Source organism: Nannospalax galili, unplaced genomic scaffold, assembly GCF_000622305.1.
Source record: "Nannospalax galili isolate Female #2095 unplaced genomic scaffold, S.galili_v1.0 scaffold589, whole genome shotgun sequence".
NCBI classification, from domain to species: Eukaryota; Metazoa; Chordata; class Mammalia; order Rodentia; family Spalacidae; genus Nannospalax; species Nannospalax galili.
Window position 1 is genome coordinate 3477910 of NW_008360324.1, and position 16642 is coordinate 3494551.

At 46.5% G+C, this 16642-nt stretch overlaps 1 protein-coding gene across 5 annotated transcripts in view; it reads right to left on the bottom strand.

The window, feature by feature from the left end:
* The window catches only part of Ntf3 (neurotrophin 3), a 67322-nt gene extending 59237 nt beyond the window's left edge, over window positions 1-8085 (bottom strand). Inside the window, exons 1-2 of one of the 5 annotated variants that reach the window (XM_017796160.2) lie at window positions 6059-6145; window positions 5078-5144 (exon numbers count right to left, since the gene is read on the bottom strand). Coding sequence is in view for 2 of the 5 variants with exons in the window: in XM_008825444.3 (XP_008823666.1) it covers window positions 7840-7878 (39 nt within the window). In the remaining 3 variants the exon portion in view is untranslated. Of the gene's footprint in view, window positions 1-5077; window positions 5145-6058; window positions 6288-7313; window positions 7554-7839 lie in introns of those variants that run through there. The other 4 variants (XM_017796159.2, XM_008825444.3, XM_029559848.1 and 1 more) reach the window with 4 other exon arrangements.
* Window positions 8086-16642: the final 8557 nt, after the last annotated feature.

Sequence of the window (16642 nt, forward strand, 5' to 3'; positions counted from 1 at the left end):
AAATCTTTCCAGACAAGGAGGATGAGGAAGTATTGACATTGGCCTCAAATTCAAAGCTCACAGTCCCCATATGCAAATGATCTAAAAGAAGCTGCCTTCCTTTTTTCCCACAAGCTGATCCACCTGTGAGAAGCAATTTGATAATAACTGAGTAAGAGCCAGGTGTCCATATACCAGTCACCCATAACATAAGCTTTACAAATACCTCCTGTCCATCCAGGGCAGCCCCTGTGCTCAAGCCTCTTCCAACACACACATAGCTACCCACACCCTGTGTTCTTGTCTCCCTCTGCACATGCTTGACTATGTGCAAAGCATATCCACTGGCCTTATCAGCAGCACCACATGGACCTTAGGCTTTTCTTCAGTGAAAGATTTGGTCCTTCTCCAACAAACTCAGTCTTTTATAAAACTCAACCCAAAATCCTAGCAATGGTCATTAGTTCAATATCCCCAAAGTCAGAAACTGCCTGCCTCATTAAAGAGAATAGCAGCTGGGAGGTCTTGAAACAGAGTGGTGGGTTTTAAAGATCTTCTGTGTCAGCCCAAAGCCCCTCTCTCACCTCCAAATAGCACTTGGGTTTCCATTCCCTACGCTTAGGGTGGGAGTCCTGTAATTGCACAGGAAGAGGCCTGGAGGAGCCTGCAGCAGAAACAGCCTTCTCAATTAGGCATCCTGAATGGAGGGGAAGAGGAAAGGCCTGAACATCTGATACATCTGGGAGTAAAACTGCAGAGATGGGAAATGTTATGTAATTAAACTCTGCTGGCCTGTCCCGCTTGGGGAATGTGAGACCCATCAACAGTGACCTCTTCCAATCAACTTAATTGGCCCAATCTCGCCAAGAAAAGCAAAAGAATTGGTTTAGTGCCTCATGGAAATAGCTTAGCTCCTGACTATTTATGGCCACTGAACTCAAGGATGGGAGCTTTGACTCTGAGCCAGAAGTTGACAGTGTATGCTAACTTCTGGGAGGACTGGGATGTTCCAGGGCCTCTGTCTCCATCTCTGTCTCTGGGGAAAGTGGCTGTATCTAACCTGCTGCACTGGGCATGCAGCATTTCACAAATCAGCTCAAGGGTTCCTCTTTCCAGGCAGGCTGGGGCCTGCCAAAGATCTATCATCTAGGGAAAAAAAAACCCCAAAAAACCAGAACTTGACAGTAACACAGGATGGCTGGACATTGCTTCTCTCTTACTCAAACGGTAGCTATGCCAGGACAATTACTAGTTTCCATGTTTTCAAAGTCACATTTGTTTTGTCATTGTGGTCTGGATAGTCAATGATTTAAAAAAGAAGGAAGATAGATGGCATGGTGGTACATGTCTTTAATCCCAGCAGAGGCAGAGGCAGAGGCAGGCTGATCTCTGTGAGTTCGAGGCCTGCCTGGTCGCCATAGCGAATCCAGGCCAGCTACGGCTACAGGGAGACCCTGTCTCAAAAAGACCAAAAAAAAAGTAAATAACCTCAGGAATGTGCAAATTAGCATGACCTGAATCTGTTCCTGAAACTGAGTTCTCTTTGGATTAAAAATGTTCCTTCATAAAGTGCCCATGATGTTTAGGATCTTTAAATGCTAGAACTGTGGTATAGACAGAGATACCAGAATCACAGGCTACCAGGGCCAGATGTAGACGTGCTCTGCCCTCCAGGTCAAGATGTTTGTCTCTGAAAAAAATCAATAACTGATTCTGGTATTGCCTCTCTTCCTCAATAATTCAGAGACCTGTCAGACTTCCATTAACTAAAAGCTAGTGTTCGCTGTCTCCAGTATATAGATGAGTAAACTGAGGCAGTCATGGGAAACTTTGCTTACCCAGTGGGCAAGCAATGGAGATGTGATGTCTATCCAGACTTTTGACTGCATTGCGGATGGAAGAGGCAAAGATCCCATTTTCCCACTGACTTACAGAGGCCAGCACCTGTGTCTAATTAGATCATTTCCGTACAATTTTCACAACTAGTCACTTTAAGCCTTGATGGGAAAAGAGGAATGAATTTTCCTTCTTTTGAAGTCCTTATTAATATTGTCATTTTACAAAGAGGATAAATGGAGAGTCAGAGAAATTAGAAAACTTCCTCAGACTTGTACAATTACAAAGTGATAGAACTACCCAAATCAGGCATTTCAAGTGGACAGTCTTCTACCACACCAAGAGCACTCAGAAATATCTGCCACCAGCAATGACAAACAATAGCTTTTCCTTTTAGAGATAAATTGCCCCTAAAATGTTGAGGGAGAATCTCAAAATAGTACAGCTACTCTTTGATAAAGTCAAAAATGTCATGAGTCAAATAAAGTATTCCATCCAGATGTCCTCATATAAGCAGAAGCTAACCAGGTGGAGTTCTCTATCACCTGGTCCAGGTGGGCAGGTGTGCACCCCCAAAATATTACTTTCCCCTTTGACCCAATTACCCCATTACTTGTATATGAGCTCAGTGAGCTTCTCTCCTGGCCCTCACTCCCCAAAGTCAACAGCTCTTCCTTTATCCATATCTTTGCTCATTTAAGGCACACATCTAAGCATCCAAGATACATTTCCTCCTTTCCCAGACACACAGAATTCCTGCAAGAGCACATACCATATCCCTTCACAAGGGCCTTAATGTATGAACATTTCCCCTCCTATTGGCTAGTTTTCTCCTAGTTACTTTTGCTCTGTAAGCACACTTGCACAAGTATATAACACACTTAGCTTAGCATTAGATTCACAGCTCAGAAACCTCAAAAAGGAGCAAAGGCCTTTTCCGCATCTTTCCTGAGTATTGCCTTACTCTTCGCCAGCTCCATGGATCAAGATCATTCTGGTTAGTAGAGGGCACTGCACACTCCATCCTGAATTGGCTCAGGACCCTCATTTTCTGCCTGGAATATACCACCTTCTGATTCCTACCCCACACCCACACCCCCTTCAGGCAACAGTAGCAACCCTCCAGCTCCCTACCCATCCACAAAAGTATGCATCATCCTCTATCTTTACTATCCTCCTTTTACAGGCCACAAGTCAGCTTCCTTTTGGCTCCCATAGGCCATAAACCCAACCACTCTAGAAACTGAATTATAGACCTTGAAGAAACCTCAACAAACAGGGAGCTCTCTCTGTTCCTGATAACATTGCATCAGTCAGCTGAGCATGGAAAAAGACTGTTTCCAAGGCAGTGTGCCATGTCCCAGCACCCAACAATGAACTGAGCATCTAGCAGCGATCTCATTAACTTTAATAATATTAATTGTTGATAGTGGGTTCCTCCGTTAAATAAGAAGCTCATTTTATAAAACTATACAATGCACAATCTTATCATTAGGCATGCAAAAGGTATTCCTTTATTCACTTCAGTCTTTGCACACAGTACTCCTATCATCTGACCCTGTGCCAAGACACAGAAACCTTCCTCCTTAAACGCACACCCCTCATTTAAGACTTCCCCAGTTCCCTCTCCTGGCAGGCAGGGAAGGGGAAAACCAAAAAGCCAACCCAGCATCCTCCCTTGTGATGCTCTTTCAAAGAGTACCAGAGCCATACTTCTTTATCGTCCATGTGCCGCAATGCCCTTCTAGCCAAATCCCCAGCAGCACAGGCTCATAAAGTTAACACTCCACTCCCCTTAAATAATCTCCCCTCTACATCCCTTTGGTAATCCTCAGGCGTCCAGCCCTCCACACTTGTCCACCTTTCCACACATACACAGCCCAGCCATCCTCCGGGCACCACACCCACCCCATGTGTCTGTGCAGGCATGCACAAGCCATCTGTCTTCAGCACACTGCACTTCTCCAGCTCTGACACCCTTCATGGGCACAGATTTCTCATTAGCTACACCTATGCTCCCACAAGCTCTCATCTCCTGCTATGCACACAGATGCCCATCCACAGGCTCCCCACCAACACACCCCTCCCAGATCAGCAGGGTTGGATGGAGCTGTAGCTCCACCTCCACCCTCCCATTCCTACCCCGTCCTTACACAGAGACTTCGGAAAGCCCTCTCGGTCTTTCTCTGGCCACCCAAGAATCACAGTCCTCTGTCTCTAGTAGGCACAAGAGATTCATACAAAACTCCATCCTCTGGAGTCCTCCTCAAAGCTGCTCTTCCTGAGAGGAATGCCTGCAAACTTTCCATAGTACTAGATGCAGCAGTCTGTTCTCCCCCTCTCAGCCCCCCCACCCCACCCCACGCTGTACTAGGGTCTGTTTGAGCCTAAGGCGGAGGTAGTTGGGTTTTATCTTCTGGATTCCATCTCTCAAGTTTCTTTGTGCAACAAGTCAGGACCGGGGCTGGGTGAGAGAGCTGAGAAACTTCACCGAGCAGAGAGAAAACAGTATCCATCGCAAAGTTCCCTCTGCCTTACAATAGTCTCTCAACCTGACATTTAGCGCCGAGTCCTCAGATATTTCCTCGCCTGCTGTTTGGCAGCGAAAGAGGCAGGTCTTTACTGAAAAGCAGGTACCCCCGCCCCCACTGTAATCCCGTGAGCTCCCTACCAGACTCCGGGAGGTACACGCACCCTTCTAGTCTTTCTTCCCCTCCCCCAACAGGTCTCCGCCCCCAACCTCTCCACACTCATAAACAAGTCGGCTGGCCCACGGTCTGCAGTTCTTCAGCTCGGATCGCTTCCTAGGAACAGCCTGGGCTCAGACTCTCAACCTGCCGCCCGCCTTCGGCCAGAGGTCCGAACCAATCTGTAGGGTGCTTACCCGCCCCCAGGAATCCCACCCGAGCCTCGATTTCCATTCCCGCCCCAGACCCCACTAGTCAACAGTGCTACACCATTCGGTCTCTGTGAGGTGCATCCGAAGCGCGCATGAAGAACACGAAATTCCTACAAAGCAGCCGCACCACTTGGGTGTACAGCCACTGGTGCCCGAAATCCACAAGTTGAGCCCTCCTCCCTACACCCCAATCCAGCCCTCCTCCCCGCACCCCATCCCTGCTCTCCTCCCAGCACCCCATTCCGGCCCACGTTCCCGGCACCTTCAGTTCCTAAACGTGCCAAATTTCTTTAGGAATAGCCACCACGGTGCAGAGCCCCGGGGCAACAGAAGCAGTTTAGTCAGTTGGGTCCTAACACCGACCTAGCTCTGCGGGGTCTCGGATTCTCTCCGCCTTCCAACACCACTTCTCGGGGGCCTAAAACCGCTCCTAGAAACAGAGAGCAAAACCCTTCACAGCCACGCCCCAGTGCCCACCGCTGCCTGGCGGGGTCCCAGACTTGCGGGCTGACTGCTAGTTCCAATATCTGCTCAAAGACCTGGAGTGGGGTAGGCGATGACACAGAAGAGCGCCAGGCTGGGGACCATTTTCCCACAAAAATCTTAAGTGGGACACCTAGGCAGGTAATGCGCCGGAGGGCGGGGAGTCCTAACTCCTCAAACTGGGAAGTGACGGTACAGGCCCTGAGCTCTGTGTCCCTTCCCCCAGCCCATGCCCGGGCTGGAGGGGTGATCCAGCCTGCAGAGAACAGGGGCCAGCCTGGTGCAGGGCACGTGCCCGAGAGTAGTGCGGGGACTCTGGTCTCTTACGCCCGCGGTTTTTCTGCTGCCCTCTTTTGTTATGGGATGCGCGGGAGCATTCTAGAAGAATCAGATAGGAGGGTAGGAGGTGTGTGCCTGTGATGGTGGTGATGGTGTGTGTGGTGGTGGTGTGTGTGGTGGTGTCCTGCAGAATTCCTTTCCTGCTGGTCCGCAGTCCCCCACTTCCCCTCGCCTCCACCTCACTCCCTTTCCAATCCAGGTTTCTTAAACCTAATCACTTTCGCAGACGGAGGGCGGTTTCTTGGGCAGCGGAGGGACTAGAGGGAGGAGGAGGTGGGGAGAGGTATCCGCGCGCGTGTGTGGAAGGAGGGTGGTTGTGGTTGCGCGTAGGCCTAGGCAGATCTCAGCGCAAACTTTGGGGAAGGCACAAGAACCGGAAAGTTATGAGCTTGCTGCACGATGGGGGTGGAGCTGGCTGCGGAGTTTGGGCCCCCCACGCAGACCCCCTGGAAAATCTTCCCTACGCGCACCCCAATCCCCTCCCCAACCTGCCCACCCAAGGTGCCCGCAGCCTCCCCTTACCGTGGCAGAAGTAACCATGGCATCCGTGTGACTATTTCCAGGGACGTCGACATGAAGAGAAAGGTGGACTCGGGCTGGGTCATTCAAAGTCTCCCCCACCCCCGCCGCAGCCACGACCCAGCCGGGGAAAAGCCAGAGGAAGAAAGAAAGAAGAGGGCAGAAAGTTGCACTGGGTTCCCTCGCCGGGCGGTGCGCGGAGCTGTTGGGTTAGGAGAGGAGCCTTCAACTCTGAGTCCCGTGAACATAATCTGCGCGGTTATAACCAGCCAACCCGGCCAGATGGCTCCGCGCTCAGCGCCTTAACCCCTTGCGCACCAAGCTGCTCGCCCCCGCGCCCCACCCGAGGTGCGCCTTGTAGACCCTAGCTTCAGCGCCCTAGGGAGTTTGCTTTTGGGACCAGTGGGAGGGACGAGGTCACTTCTCCTAGCTCCTCTTAAAGGAAAACAAACAACCTTTCAAATCAGTAGTATTCTTCCGTACCACCTATGCTTGATTCCCTTTTCGAGAGCCAAAGAAGAAATGAAAACATTCACTTTAGATTATACATTTTGCTCCTTAATGTCTTCGATCTGTCTTATTTATTCTTCTTGAAAAAAAATCCTTTCCGATTTTTCTCTTCATATATATTTTTCTTTATGTATTTTTTTCTCCGTATTTTTGAAACAAGGCAGAAGAGACTTTCTTGCCCCTTCCCTCAGGCAAGTTGGGGCTAAACCGTAAACTCCACCTCCAAACCTCAGACCCTTTTAGCTCTGGATCCCTCCCCAACCCCTACCAAACCCACCCGTCGCCCCCGCCCCTAACAACAGGAACCCTCCCGAGAACTATCGCTCTCCCGTCAACTCGCCCCTTCTGGGGACTAGGACCCGAGGTGCAAGTAGGGGGTCTAGGGAGGTTAAGTCTCAGAGGTAAGGAGGGGCTGGTGGAGGTCCCAAGCAACCGAGGGAGGGGCGGTTCTGCGCGCGCGCACACGAGCGTGAAAGGAAACTAGAGGGATGAGCCTTAGCCTCCCTTTTCATCCAGCCTCTAACTTCTCGGCGTTTCTTCCTAGCTAGGACCCGGCCCTGCAGCTGAGCATCCGCCCAGCGCTCACCGCCCAGCATCCGAAAAGCCAAGCAACGCACCTCTTCCGGGCTCCGGGAAAGTAGGGAAGCTTGCTTACTTCCACGGTAGCTAGATTCATTCGAGGAAAAGAGCCCAGGTTGGAGGCAAAGGTCTTATTTGGAGATAATTTTAGCTATTAGTCCCCACTTACTTTGAACTGGTTCTCAGAATTTGCAATGTCAAGCCATTTAGATTTTATTCAGTTGCCGTCCAAGAAAAATGTGGAAATTGCTTAGGGGTCAAGGAATCGAGAATCTGGGAGAATTCCGCTCTTTTACCCTCCCCGGATTCTTGCGTGGTGGAACTTATGTCCAAGGACCCCCGCCCCCGAACACACACCTACACATACACACACACACCTCCCTACCACCCCAGCCATTCTCCACACCACCTCTGGCCAGGACCTTTTGACTCAATGGGAAAGAATGACAAGTATTCAGTTTCTTCCTTGCCTGCCATTAAAGCGTCTGATGAGCAACCCCCTGTACAGTTCAGCTAGGTTCGGGTTCAAAAACTGCAGATTCCTTTGATAAAGTTAGAAGCGTTTGCTCAACGCCAAGAAGCTCCAGAATTGCACCCATCGGTCCAGGCCGAGACGCACACAAGGAGGAGCTGCGCGGCGAGGGGAGGTGGGAAAGGATGGGGAGTCTGGGAGCTGCGTACTAGATAGATTGTACCTGCCTCATCATTATCCTGGCTGATGGTGGCTGCCACATCGAAAACGGCCAGAAGCGCCCACGGAGGCCTAAGGATGTAACCTCCTGCGATCCCTCGGAAGGGCTGCGTCCTCCTTCAATGGCTCCGGTCTGCCAAAATATCGCGTCTTCCTTCCGATCCTATTGGGTTGCAGAGTTTCCCCCCTTCACCCTACCACACAGCACCTTGGAGGTTTAGCTAGGGCGTGCTGTTTGGGGCTCCGGTTTTCTCCCTCTCCTCTGGCCCGCCCCTGCCCTCCCCCACTTCCCGCACTTGTTCCCCCCTCCCCCCACTCCACCCCCCGCCCTTCCCGCTGCAGTCGAAGGAAGGCTTGGGGCCTGTCTCAGCCCCGCGGGCCGAAGTCTAGAGGCTCCCTCCTCCAGCTCCAGGTCCCGCAGGGCTCTGCTGATTGCCACTAAAGAGCTGCTTAGCTCCCGGGCTGGGAGGAATGGGTTAAATACACGTGCGGGCAGCTCCCGGGTCACTGGCAGTCTGGAGGGAGGAGGGGTCTAAGAGAGGCACGCTTAAATATGAAAAGTGAGAAGAAAAAGGAGAAAAGGCAGCAAAGAGTTCAAGACTCCGATTTATTCTGCAGATGCGGTGCACTGGCTGGCTGCCTCCCTCTGCCAGGGCCCTGGCTATGGCAAGGAAGAGTGCATTGTTACCCAGCTCAAGGGAGCTGGAAGGTCTGTCTCTGCCGGCAATCAACAAGCCTCGTAATATGAGAGGTGACACCTTAATCTTGCCAAATATGTGTGGTGTCTGGGGGGTGGGGGGGCGGACAAGGAGGAGGAGACCAAAGAGAGACCCGGATAAGAACTGGTAAAAGATGTTCTTTTCCTCCGAGGGCCGATTCCCCCACTGGAGAACATGTGTCCTTTTCTTTGTGGAAGACCTTTCAGAGAACTGACTGCCTTCCTCCTGCAGGGCACCTACCTCCTCCTTCCTTGTGTTTCTACCAAAGAGCTCCAGGTTATCTCTTCCTTCAGTAGAAGCTAAATTTAGGCTGACCTAGGTCTTCCAGCAAGATGACAAAAAAAGAGGTCGGTGAAAAGGGAAACAGAGAGGTGCATTTATTTACAGGCAGATTAATAGATGGTCAGTCACTTCTAAGCAAATCCGAGTTTCTAAACAGAAGCTTTTCTTTTTTTTTGTGGGAAGACCAGAGTGGCATAGCTAGCCAAAGCTAAGTGCAGACTAAGAAAGAAGCTAGTGAGTGCACACTGGGTAGACCGCCTTGTCTTTCTTTGACTAGTTAGATCGCTGCCTCCAAGCCTTGGCCTTGACAGCCCATCTGTTGACTGTATTTTTAGGTCACTAGTGTTTCTCTCTCTCTCTCTTTCTCTCTCTCTCTCTCTCTCTCTCTCTCTCATACACATACACACACACACACACACACACACACACACACACCTCTCTCTCTCTCTCTCTCTCTCTCTCTCATCTGAGGTCCTGATTCCCCAAAACTGTTTGTGAGTGGAGGAACCAGATTCAGTTTTCCGAAGCCCCCTTTAAAAACTCTTAAGAAATTCCAGGCACTTGCCTTCGATCCACCCTTATCTTTTGCAATAGCGCCACACTGTGGTTGTTGAACAGAAACAAAATGGAAAGGTGGAAATCTATTGTAGCTTTATATCTTGAAAATCCACATTTACTGTTTCGGTTCAGTGGACTGTGTGCATATGTGGAATGGAAGAGTGTTTCATACAGCAACAGCATGTTGTTAATTCGTAGTGAAATATTGACCCAGAAAATGAAAGATTTGAACCTAAAGGTCTCCAAGGACTTTTCCCTGTTTGACCCTACATGGCAAAGATAAGCTTGGTTATGTAGCTAGCCTCGGCTCATGTAGCCAGCCTTCACTGCCTTTCTTTTTCTTGCCTTTGAAATTGTATGAATAGTACACCTTAGCCGACCCTTAAATATCTGCAAGTTGCATCCTCTGTTGCTGGAGGGCGCCATGGGGAGCTTTGACTGAATGTCTGTAGCTCTTATGCTTTCTTTTGTCATCCATCCCCACTTCCACTCACCCAGCCAGCTGTTCCAGATGATGGAGCCAGAAAGTCTAGCTTTCTGAAACAATTAAAGTGAATGCAAAAGGTGTTTGTACGTGAAATGGGAACTTAGGGTCTGAGAAGAATGATACCTCTCATGCTTCCTTGTCTCCCCACACTCAGACTTCCGGCTGCCTAGCCATTCCTGCATACACTCAGCTACAGCGTTATTAAATAGCAATCACGCCAATTAGCTCTTCCCAAATGCCCTGGAGCATGTAGGAGGCATTATGGGGCGGGGGGGGGGGGGTCCTTTTCTTTTTCCCGAATGGGAGCAGTTATCCCAGCAAGGTGGGTAGTTTGTTTATTTGTGTTCTCCAGCTCTTCTCTAAATACTCTGTCATCCCAGAAATGTATGGTTTTGCTCTGAAGGTGAGCATAGATTCAGTGGGGATATTAGATGTGGAATTCTAACACTCTCTCAGACCCCCACCTTATATTTAATAACTGAACAAACTGAAGCACCAGCTTCTCACTGACTTTCTTTAGCATGATAGAAAACAAGCCAGCAAGCAAGCAAGCAAGCAAAACCCCACACTAACAGGTCAGAGTTCACTGGAAGAGTCTATTTTGCAGCCAGACAAACCTGAGGTTAACATTGCCCTCTACCTGGGAGCTAGGTATTTTTGACCGATCCTAGCAGGTCAAAAGTTATTTGGAATTTGTGAAGTAATGTCAATCCCTTAGGAACACTATGAAAACACAAAAACCAGGAAGTTTAAACCTCTCAGCACAGTGCCTGGCACAATGTAAACCCCGGTTCCCAATCTTCAGTCCTTATACTGAAACATTTTGCAGTCCCACTGGTGAGTGATACTGGTCTTTAGTAGGAAGACCATTTATTATTTGTGTTCTATATATATTTTATTAATATAATTTCATGAATGTATATTTTCTCCTTTAGAAAAAAGACAGTAAGAAATTAGCAGCATGAAGTAGTGACCATACTTAGAATTTATTTAATTTCCTAATGTGGTCCTCATGAGAGACAGAGGTGACAGATTTAACAAATCTTACCTTATTCATTCTCTGCCTTTCAGGCAGAATCATCTCATCATTTAAAAGGAAATTCCAGGACATCCTTCTACTGTTAAGAGATTGCCTTGCGTATTAATGGCCTGTTGTTACTACTAATTATGTTCTAGGGCTTACATTGAACAATATAACTCATTATAGGGAGCAACAATGAATCAACTCATTTTGTAAAATAGAATGCATATTTATAATTATGCTTCAAGAATTACCCATAATGATGGAGTGAAGGTATGTGTCCCTGCCACACAGGTGGATCTAGCTGTCATAACAAAGTCTCTTGTTTCACCAGTCAAGACATGAATTCCAAGCTACTCTATAAATTAACTTTATGCTATACCAAACTCCACTCATAAAAAACTGACATTAAGGTTTCCTAGGTAACTAATGCATTTCCAAAGGGAATAGGCCTCAGGAGACAAAGAGGGCAGGGAAAGGGTGGGGGAGGGGAAGTGACAAGACAAAACAAAACAGTAGATTAGACCCATGTGACATAAACAAAGTATTTCATGGGGAGGAACCATAAAGTTTTATTGTGTGTGTTTGACACAGATATGGCATTGCCATTAATTCCATCTTTGGACAATAAAATACTTCATAGACTATGCTCCTATCACAGATGCCAGCATTTCGTTTAGAGATTCAGGTACACGGGTATTGAGACGGATGGACAAATCTCTCCGTTCATCTGCTGAGCTCTGCCCACTCACCAGACAGCTGACCTGAACCCCCCACAGTTGTATTTGGATGTCACAAAATGTCAAGATGAAAGAAAAAAGCAAAGTCTATTTGGATGTTTTGAAACACGCAGGTGATTTTCATTACTCTGGATTTGAACACTGAGACTCTTGGGGCAGACCTTATACTCCAGAGAAGGTTAAGGCCTGAGATTTGAATGGATGGAGACAAGGGTCAGTTTCCAAATGCCTTACTTAATAGTCTTCTCACTGTGGGGGCTGTCTGACTGCTGATGGGCACCTTGAATGCTTAGGAGGAACAAGGAAGGTTGTGGGAAGAGCTTAAGGGCTTAGACCTATGTTATGCAGAGAGAGTGAGAATTCTGAAAGGCAATGCTTTGTGGAGAATCATGGCTTGGCTGAGTCCACATTTCTCTAGGGGCTGGGAGGTGGAGCAGGCAGCTAGCCTTCTTACTGTTTTGTGACCTGAGGGACTAGCATAACCAATTCTTTGGGACTTAACCTCATTTTGTTTTATAACAAGGACTATAACTAAGAAGATGAAGGGCACGCTAAGCTGAATATAGATGGGGTTGTGTGTTTTCTCCTTCTCTCCAGCAATCTCTAGCAACCCCAACAGCGTCATTTGTGAGTGAAATCTCCCACTGGTCACAAAAGAGTTCCCCTTCTTGTGACTTCTGTATGGAGCCAGTCATATTCCTGAAAGGCACAGTGTCCAATGCTATAATCTCTTAACTCTGAAGAAGCAAATCTGTGAAGTCCTGAAAAAGCTCAATATTGAAAGATCCAAATCTTGAATGTTAAAAACCATAAAGCCAACATCCTGGGAATCCCTGCTGAAGAAACGCTGTATAAAGAGGGGCAGAAGGTCAAATTTGGGGAGAGGATTTTCACAATATTCTTTGTCTGTAAGCAATGAGCTGGTCTTCCTGTGTATCTTCATTTCTGAAAGATAAAGATCCCTGTTCTTTTGGTGATCTATGAAGGTTTTTGATATATCTCATCAAAACTCTTATGCTGTGGTGGTTAGAATCACCAAGGAAACAATCTTCCTGGTGTATCTATGAGGGTGTTTCTATGGAGGTTTAACCAAAATAAAGAAGACCTACCTTGAATGTAGGATCTAGGCAGCATCAGTCCATGGGCTGGGGTTCCAGCCAAAGAGAAGGAGAGAGTAAGCTGAGCGAGCAGACAGCAGCATTCACCAACCTGTGCTTCCTGACTTTGGATGCAGTGTACAGCTGGCTCACACTCTTGGTACCATGACCTCTCCACAAGTGAATCCTAGTACTGTGAGTCAAACTCAAACCTCCTTTCCTTAAAGCTTTTGTTAGGTATTTTGTCACAGCAATAAGAAAAGCAACTAATATACTGTCTCACACAGTTTTAATTTATTATTTTTGTGTATATATGTTTTGCCTGCATGTGCCCATGTTGTGAAATGCCCACAGAGGTCAGAAGAGGGCATTGGATCTCCTGGAACTGGAGTTTGGATGGTCATTAGCTACCATGTAGGTGCTGGGAATTGAACCCAGGTCCTCTGGAAGAGTAGCCAGTGCTCTTCACCACTAAGCCATCTCTCCAGCCCCACATAGTCATTTTTACTTATGTGCATGTGTCTATGCCATATATGTGCAAGCACCCATGAAGGCCAGAAGAAGGTGTTGGACCCCTGGAACTGGGGTTATAGGCAGTTGTGAGCCACCTGATATTGGTGCTGTGAACTAAACTCAGGTCTTTTGGAAGATCAGAAAACACTCTTAACCACTAAGCCATCTCTCCAGCACCCCACACAAAAATTTTGATGGACAATGACAAAGCTTGGTGCATATAATTATCAACATAGCAAACTCATTCATATATTTTACTTTTTGATGTATTCCTTTATGAATACAACTGTCTTATCATCATTGTTCTAACAGTATGATTGACAGTATATGTGTGTGTGTACACCTGCAAAATATATATGTTATTATTGCCTATTTTATCATGTAAAGTGTTTATAAAGTGTTCTGTCATGTTACCATTTTTGTTTTCAACAAGATCATTCAAAGACAGGGCCTTATGCATGCTGGTCAAATGCTCGTTCACTGAGGTGTACTCCTAACTCTTACTGTGCTTTTAGATCTTTCAGGTAAATCCCCTTTAAAAATGTAAAATGTAAAAATAAATTAAAAAAAAACTCTTCAAAGCACAAAAATTTGCTCCTTAATAATTAGTAGATGTGAAAAACATTACCATTGAAATTTACCTGATGACTTTATATCCATGCTCAGATGCCAAGGAGCTCAGAAAGTAACCACTGTGACTAGTAATAATCAGATATATAGAGATTAGAAACGTGTGTGCATCTTAGTGTCAATTGTATTAAAAATGAATTTTTCTGTATGAAACTGTGGATTTTAATAATGAAATGGAAAAAAATGTAAAATGCCACTTAAAGAACTTTTTACAATTATTTATTTCTACAACTGTATTTTTGTGATTTTAGATTTTGCAGGGTCTTAGACTTTCAGACCTGTAGATTTTAGGGGTTTTGATATTTAGAGAGATTTTAGCATTTGGGATAATGACATTGAAGAGGATATTTGGGAGGATTACAGCCCAAATCTTTTCAATATATGAAGCATGACGTTTCCCCATTAATGGCTGCAGCTGAAGTGCCCTCACCCACTGCTGGGCAGTGAGTACAGAGTCAGGACAAGCCCCCTTCTGCTCTTTCCCTGACCTGTTGGAAAAAGGACACAAGATACAAACATGTGGATAAAATGCTGACCAGAAAACTTGCACTATCTCCATTGCAAGGTGCTTTCTACTGGGCATTGACATTGATTACCTCTGTTAGGGGCCACACCCTACACTTACAGTACTGTTTACTGGAGTAAGGGCAGGGAATGGACGAGAAGTAGATGTACAGTAATCTAAAGGCACAGCCTTCCCACGAATGAAGATAGGGCAGACAGGAACCCAGGTCTCCATACTCCCTTTCCGGTGTAGTCCTATGTGTGACGTGCGTAGGACAAATTGCCTGATTGCCGTGTGCCCCTTCTTGGAATCTGAGGCTGGGGAGTCCTGTGATGGTCACTCCATCCATGCTTTTGCCCCAAGACCAAACCTTATCTTCCACTGACAAATCAAGTAGAGAGTGACTACAAGGACATGTCATCCCTGAATATATTCAATCCTCTTTAGTTGTCCATGAAAAAAGGAAGGAGGGTTAGTCACAGAGTTTTTAAAAGCTGTTTTTAAAATATCTTCATATATATTTATATAATATACTTTGATTTTGGCACTGGAGAGATGGCTCAGCTGTTAAGAGCACTGTTTGCTCTTGCAGAGGACCTAGGTTCGCGTCCCAGCACCCACATGGTGGCTAACAACCGTTCGTAACTACAATTCCAGGGGATCTGACCCTCTCTTCTGACCTCTGTAGGCATTGCATGACATGAGTGCACTTATATACATGCAGCCAATACATTCATACATAGAAAACAAATAAATAAAATATTTAAAAATAGACATTTTGATCGTACTTTCCCCCAAGTACACCCTCTTGCTCCCTCTCCGCTCTTACTGATCCCCTTCCTCTTCCCAACTATTATCCCTTCTGTTTTCATGTTTATGTAGACGACTCATTGAGTTAGTCAAGAATGCTTACAGAAGCATGAGTGAGAGGTTAGTTACTGGAGCACCGTCACCTTATGAGTGGCTACACCACTGAAGAAAATGTCTCTCCCTCTGAGTCTTTCACTTTAAGAACTCTAGGTTCAGGGTTTGCATGAAATGCTAAAAAGAAGCATCAATTCATGGGGGGTAGGAAAGCTGAATTCAAGTTAAAATAAGCTTACATACCACTACTATCCCAATGAATACAAACATGTACAGGCTGGTGCACCCATGTGTGTAGCCAGTTCACCTGATGGTTCACTACTGTCCACCAATTAATTCACTGACAGCGCTGCTTCTGCCCTGACCCTGAAAGCATGCTGTCCTCAGACCCTGGTTCAGAATCCAAATAATGCCCAAGCAACAGAGTGGCCAGGCAGGGGTCCCAGAGAACCAAAATCTCACAGTTCAGGAAGGAATGTTCGTTACCAACCGGAAAGTCTTACTGAGTACTTACTGCATGCCGGTACTTAATAATCTTAGCATTGTATGCTAGTGACTAGGTATATGTTTATATAAATGTGAATAGACATATATTCATATGTCTATGCACAATCTAGTACACACGTATACCACAAACACATGTGCACACACACACACATATGTGTATACATATGCCTATATCTCTATTAGCAAATGTAGACATCTTAGCACTAGGCCAAGGGCAGGAAAACAGGTTCATGCCTTATCTCTGCCTAATATTAGGTAGGTTATTTATCCTCTTAGCTTCAGCTTTTTATTTATTTATTTATTTATTTATTTATTTATTTATTTATTTTGGCATTTTAAATTTCATGTAACATTTCCCACTCGAATCCAGACCGCCTCCCACATCCATCCATCCCCCCACCGAACCCTATGCACCCCTCCATACATGCTGATCATCATACCCAGATGTTCTTCAGTACAAATAGGTCCACTGGAGTCTAGTCAGCCCATCTAGTGGTCATATGTAAGTCATATTCTCCCTCACTCAGCAGCAATCAGTCTAACATGCACAGAAGAGCTCACATGCAGATACAGTCTTCTATCTCCTAGTCAAGTGGAAAGATCAGCTGTGCCAAAGTTATAGAACCAGTTCTCCTGGGCCCAAGGTTTCAAATGTGAGAGAAGGGAAGCAATAGAGGCTGTGAGCAAGATTTGATCCACTCCATCGCCGGGCCTTTGTTAGGGATGGTATCTTATTCTAGGACACTGACTTGGTATACATAGTACTGATTTCAACACCATTCCATCCCCTCAGTTCATGTCTTTGTGTAGAGCACACCTACGTAACTGTGGGAGAGTTCCCATAAACAAATGGTGTGCCAGGCTACTAAATGGTCTAAGAGGTC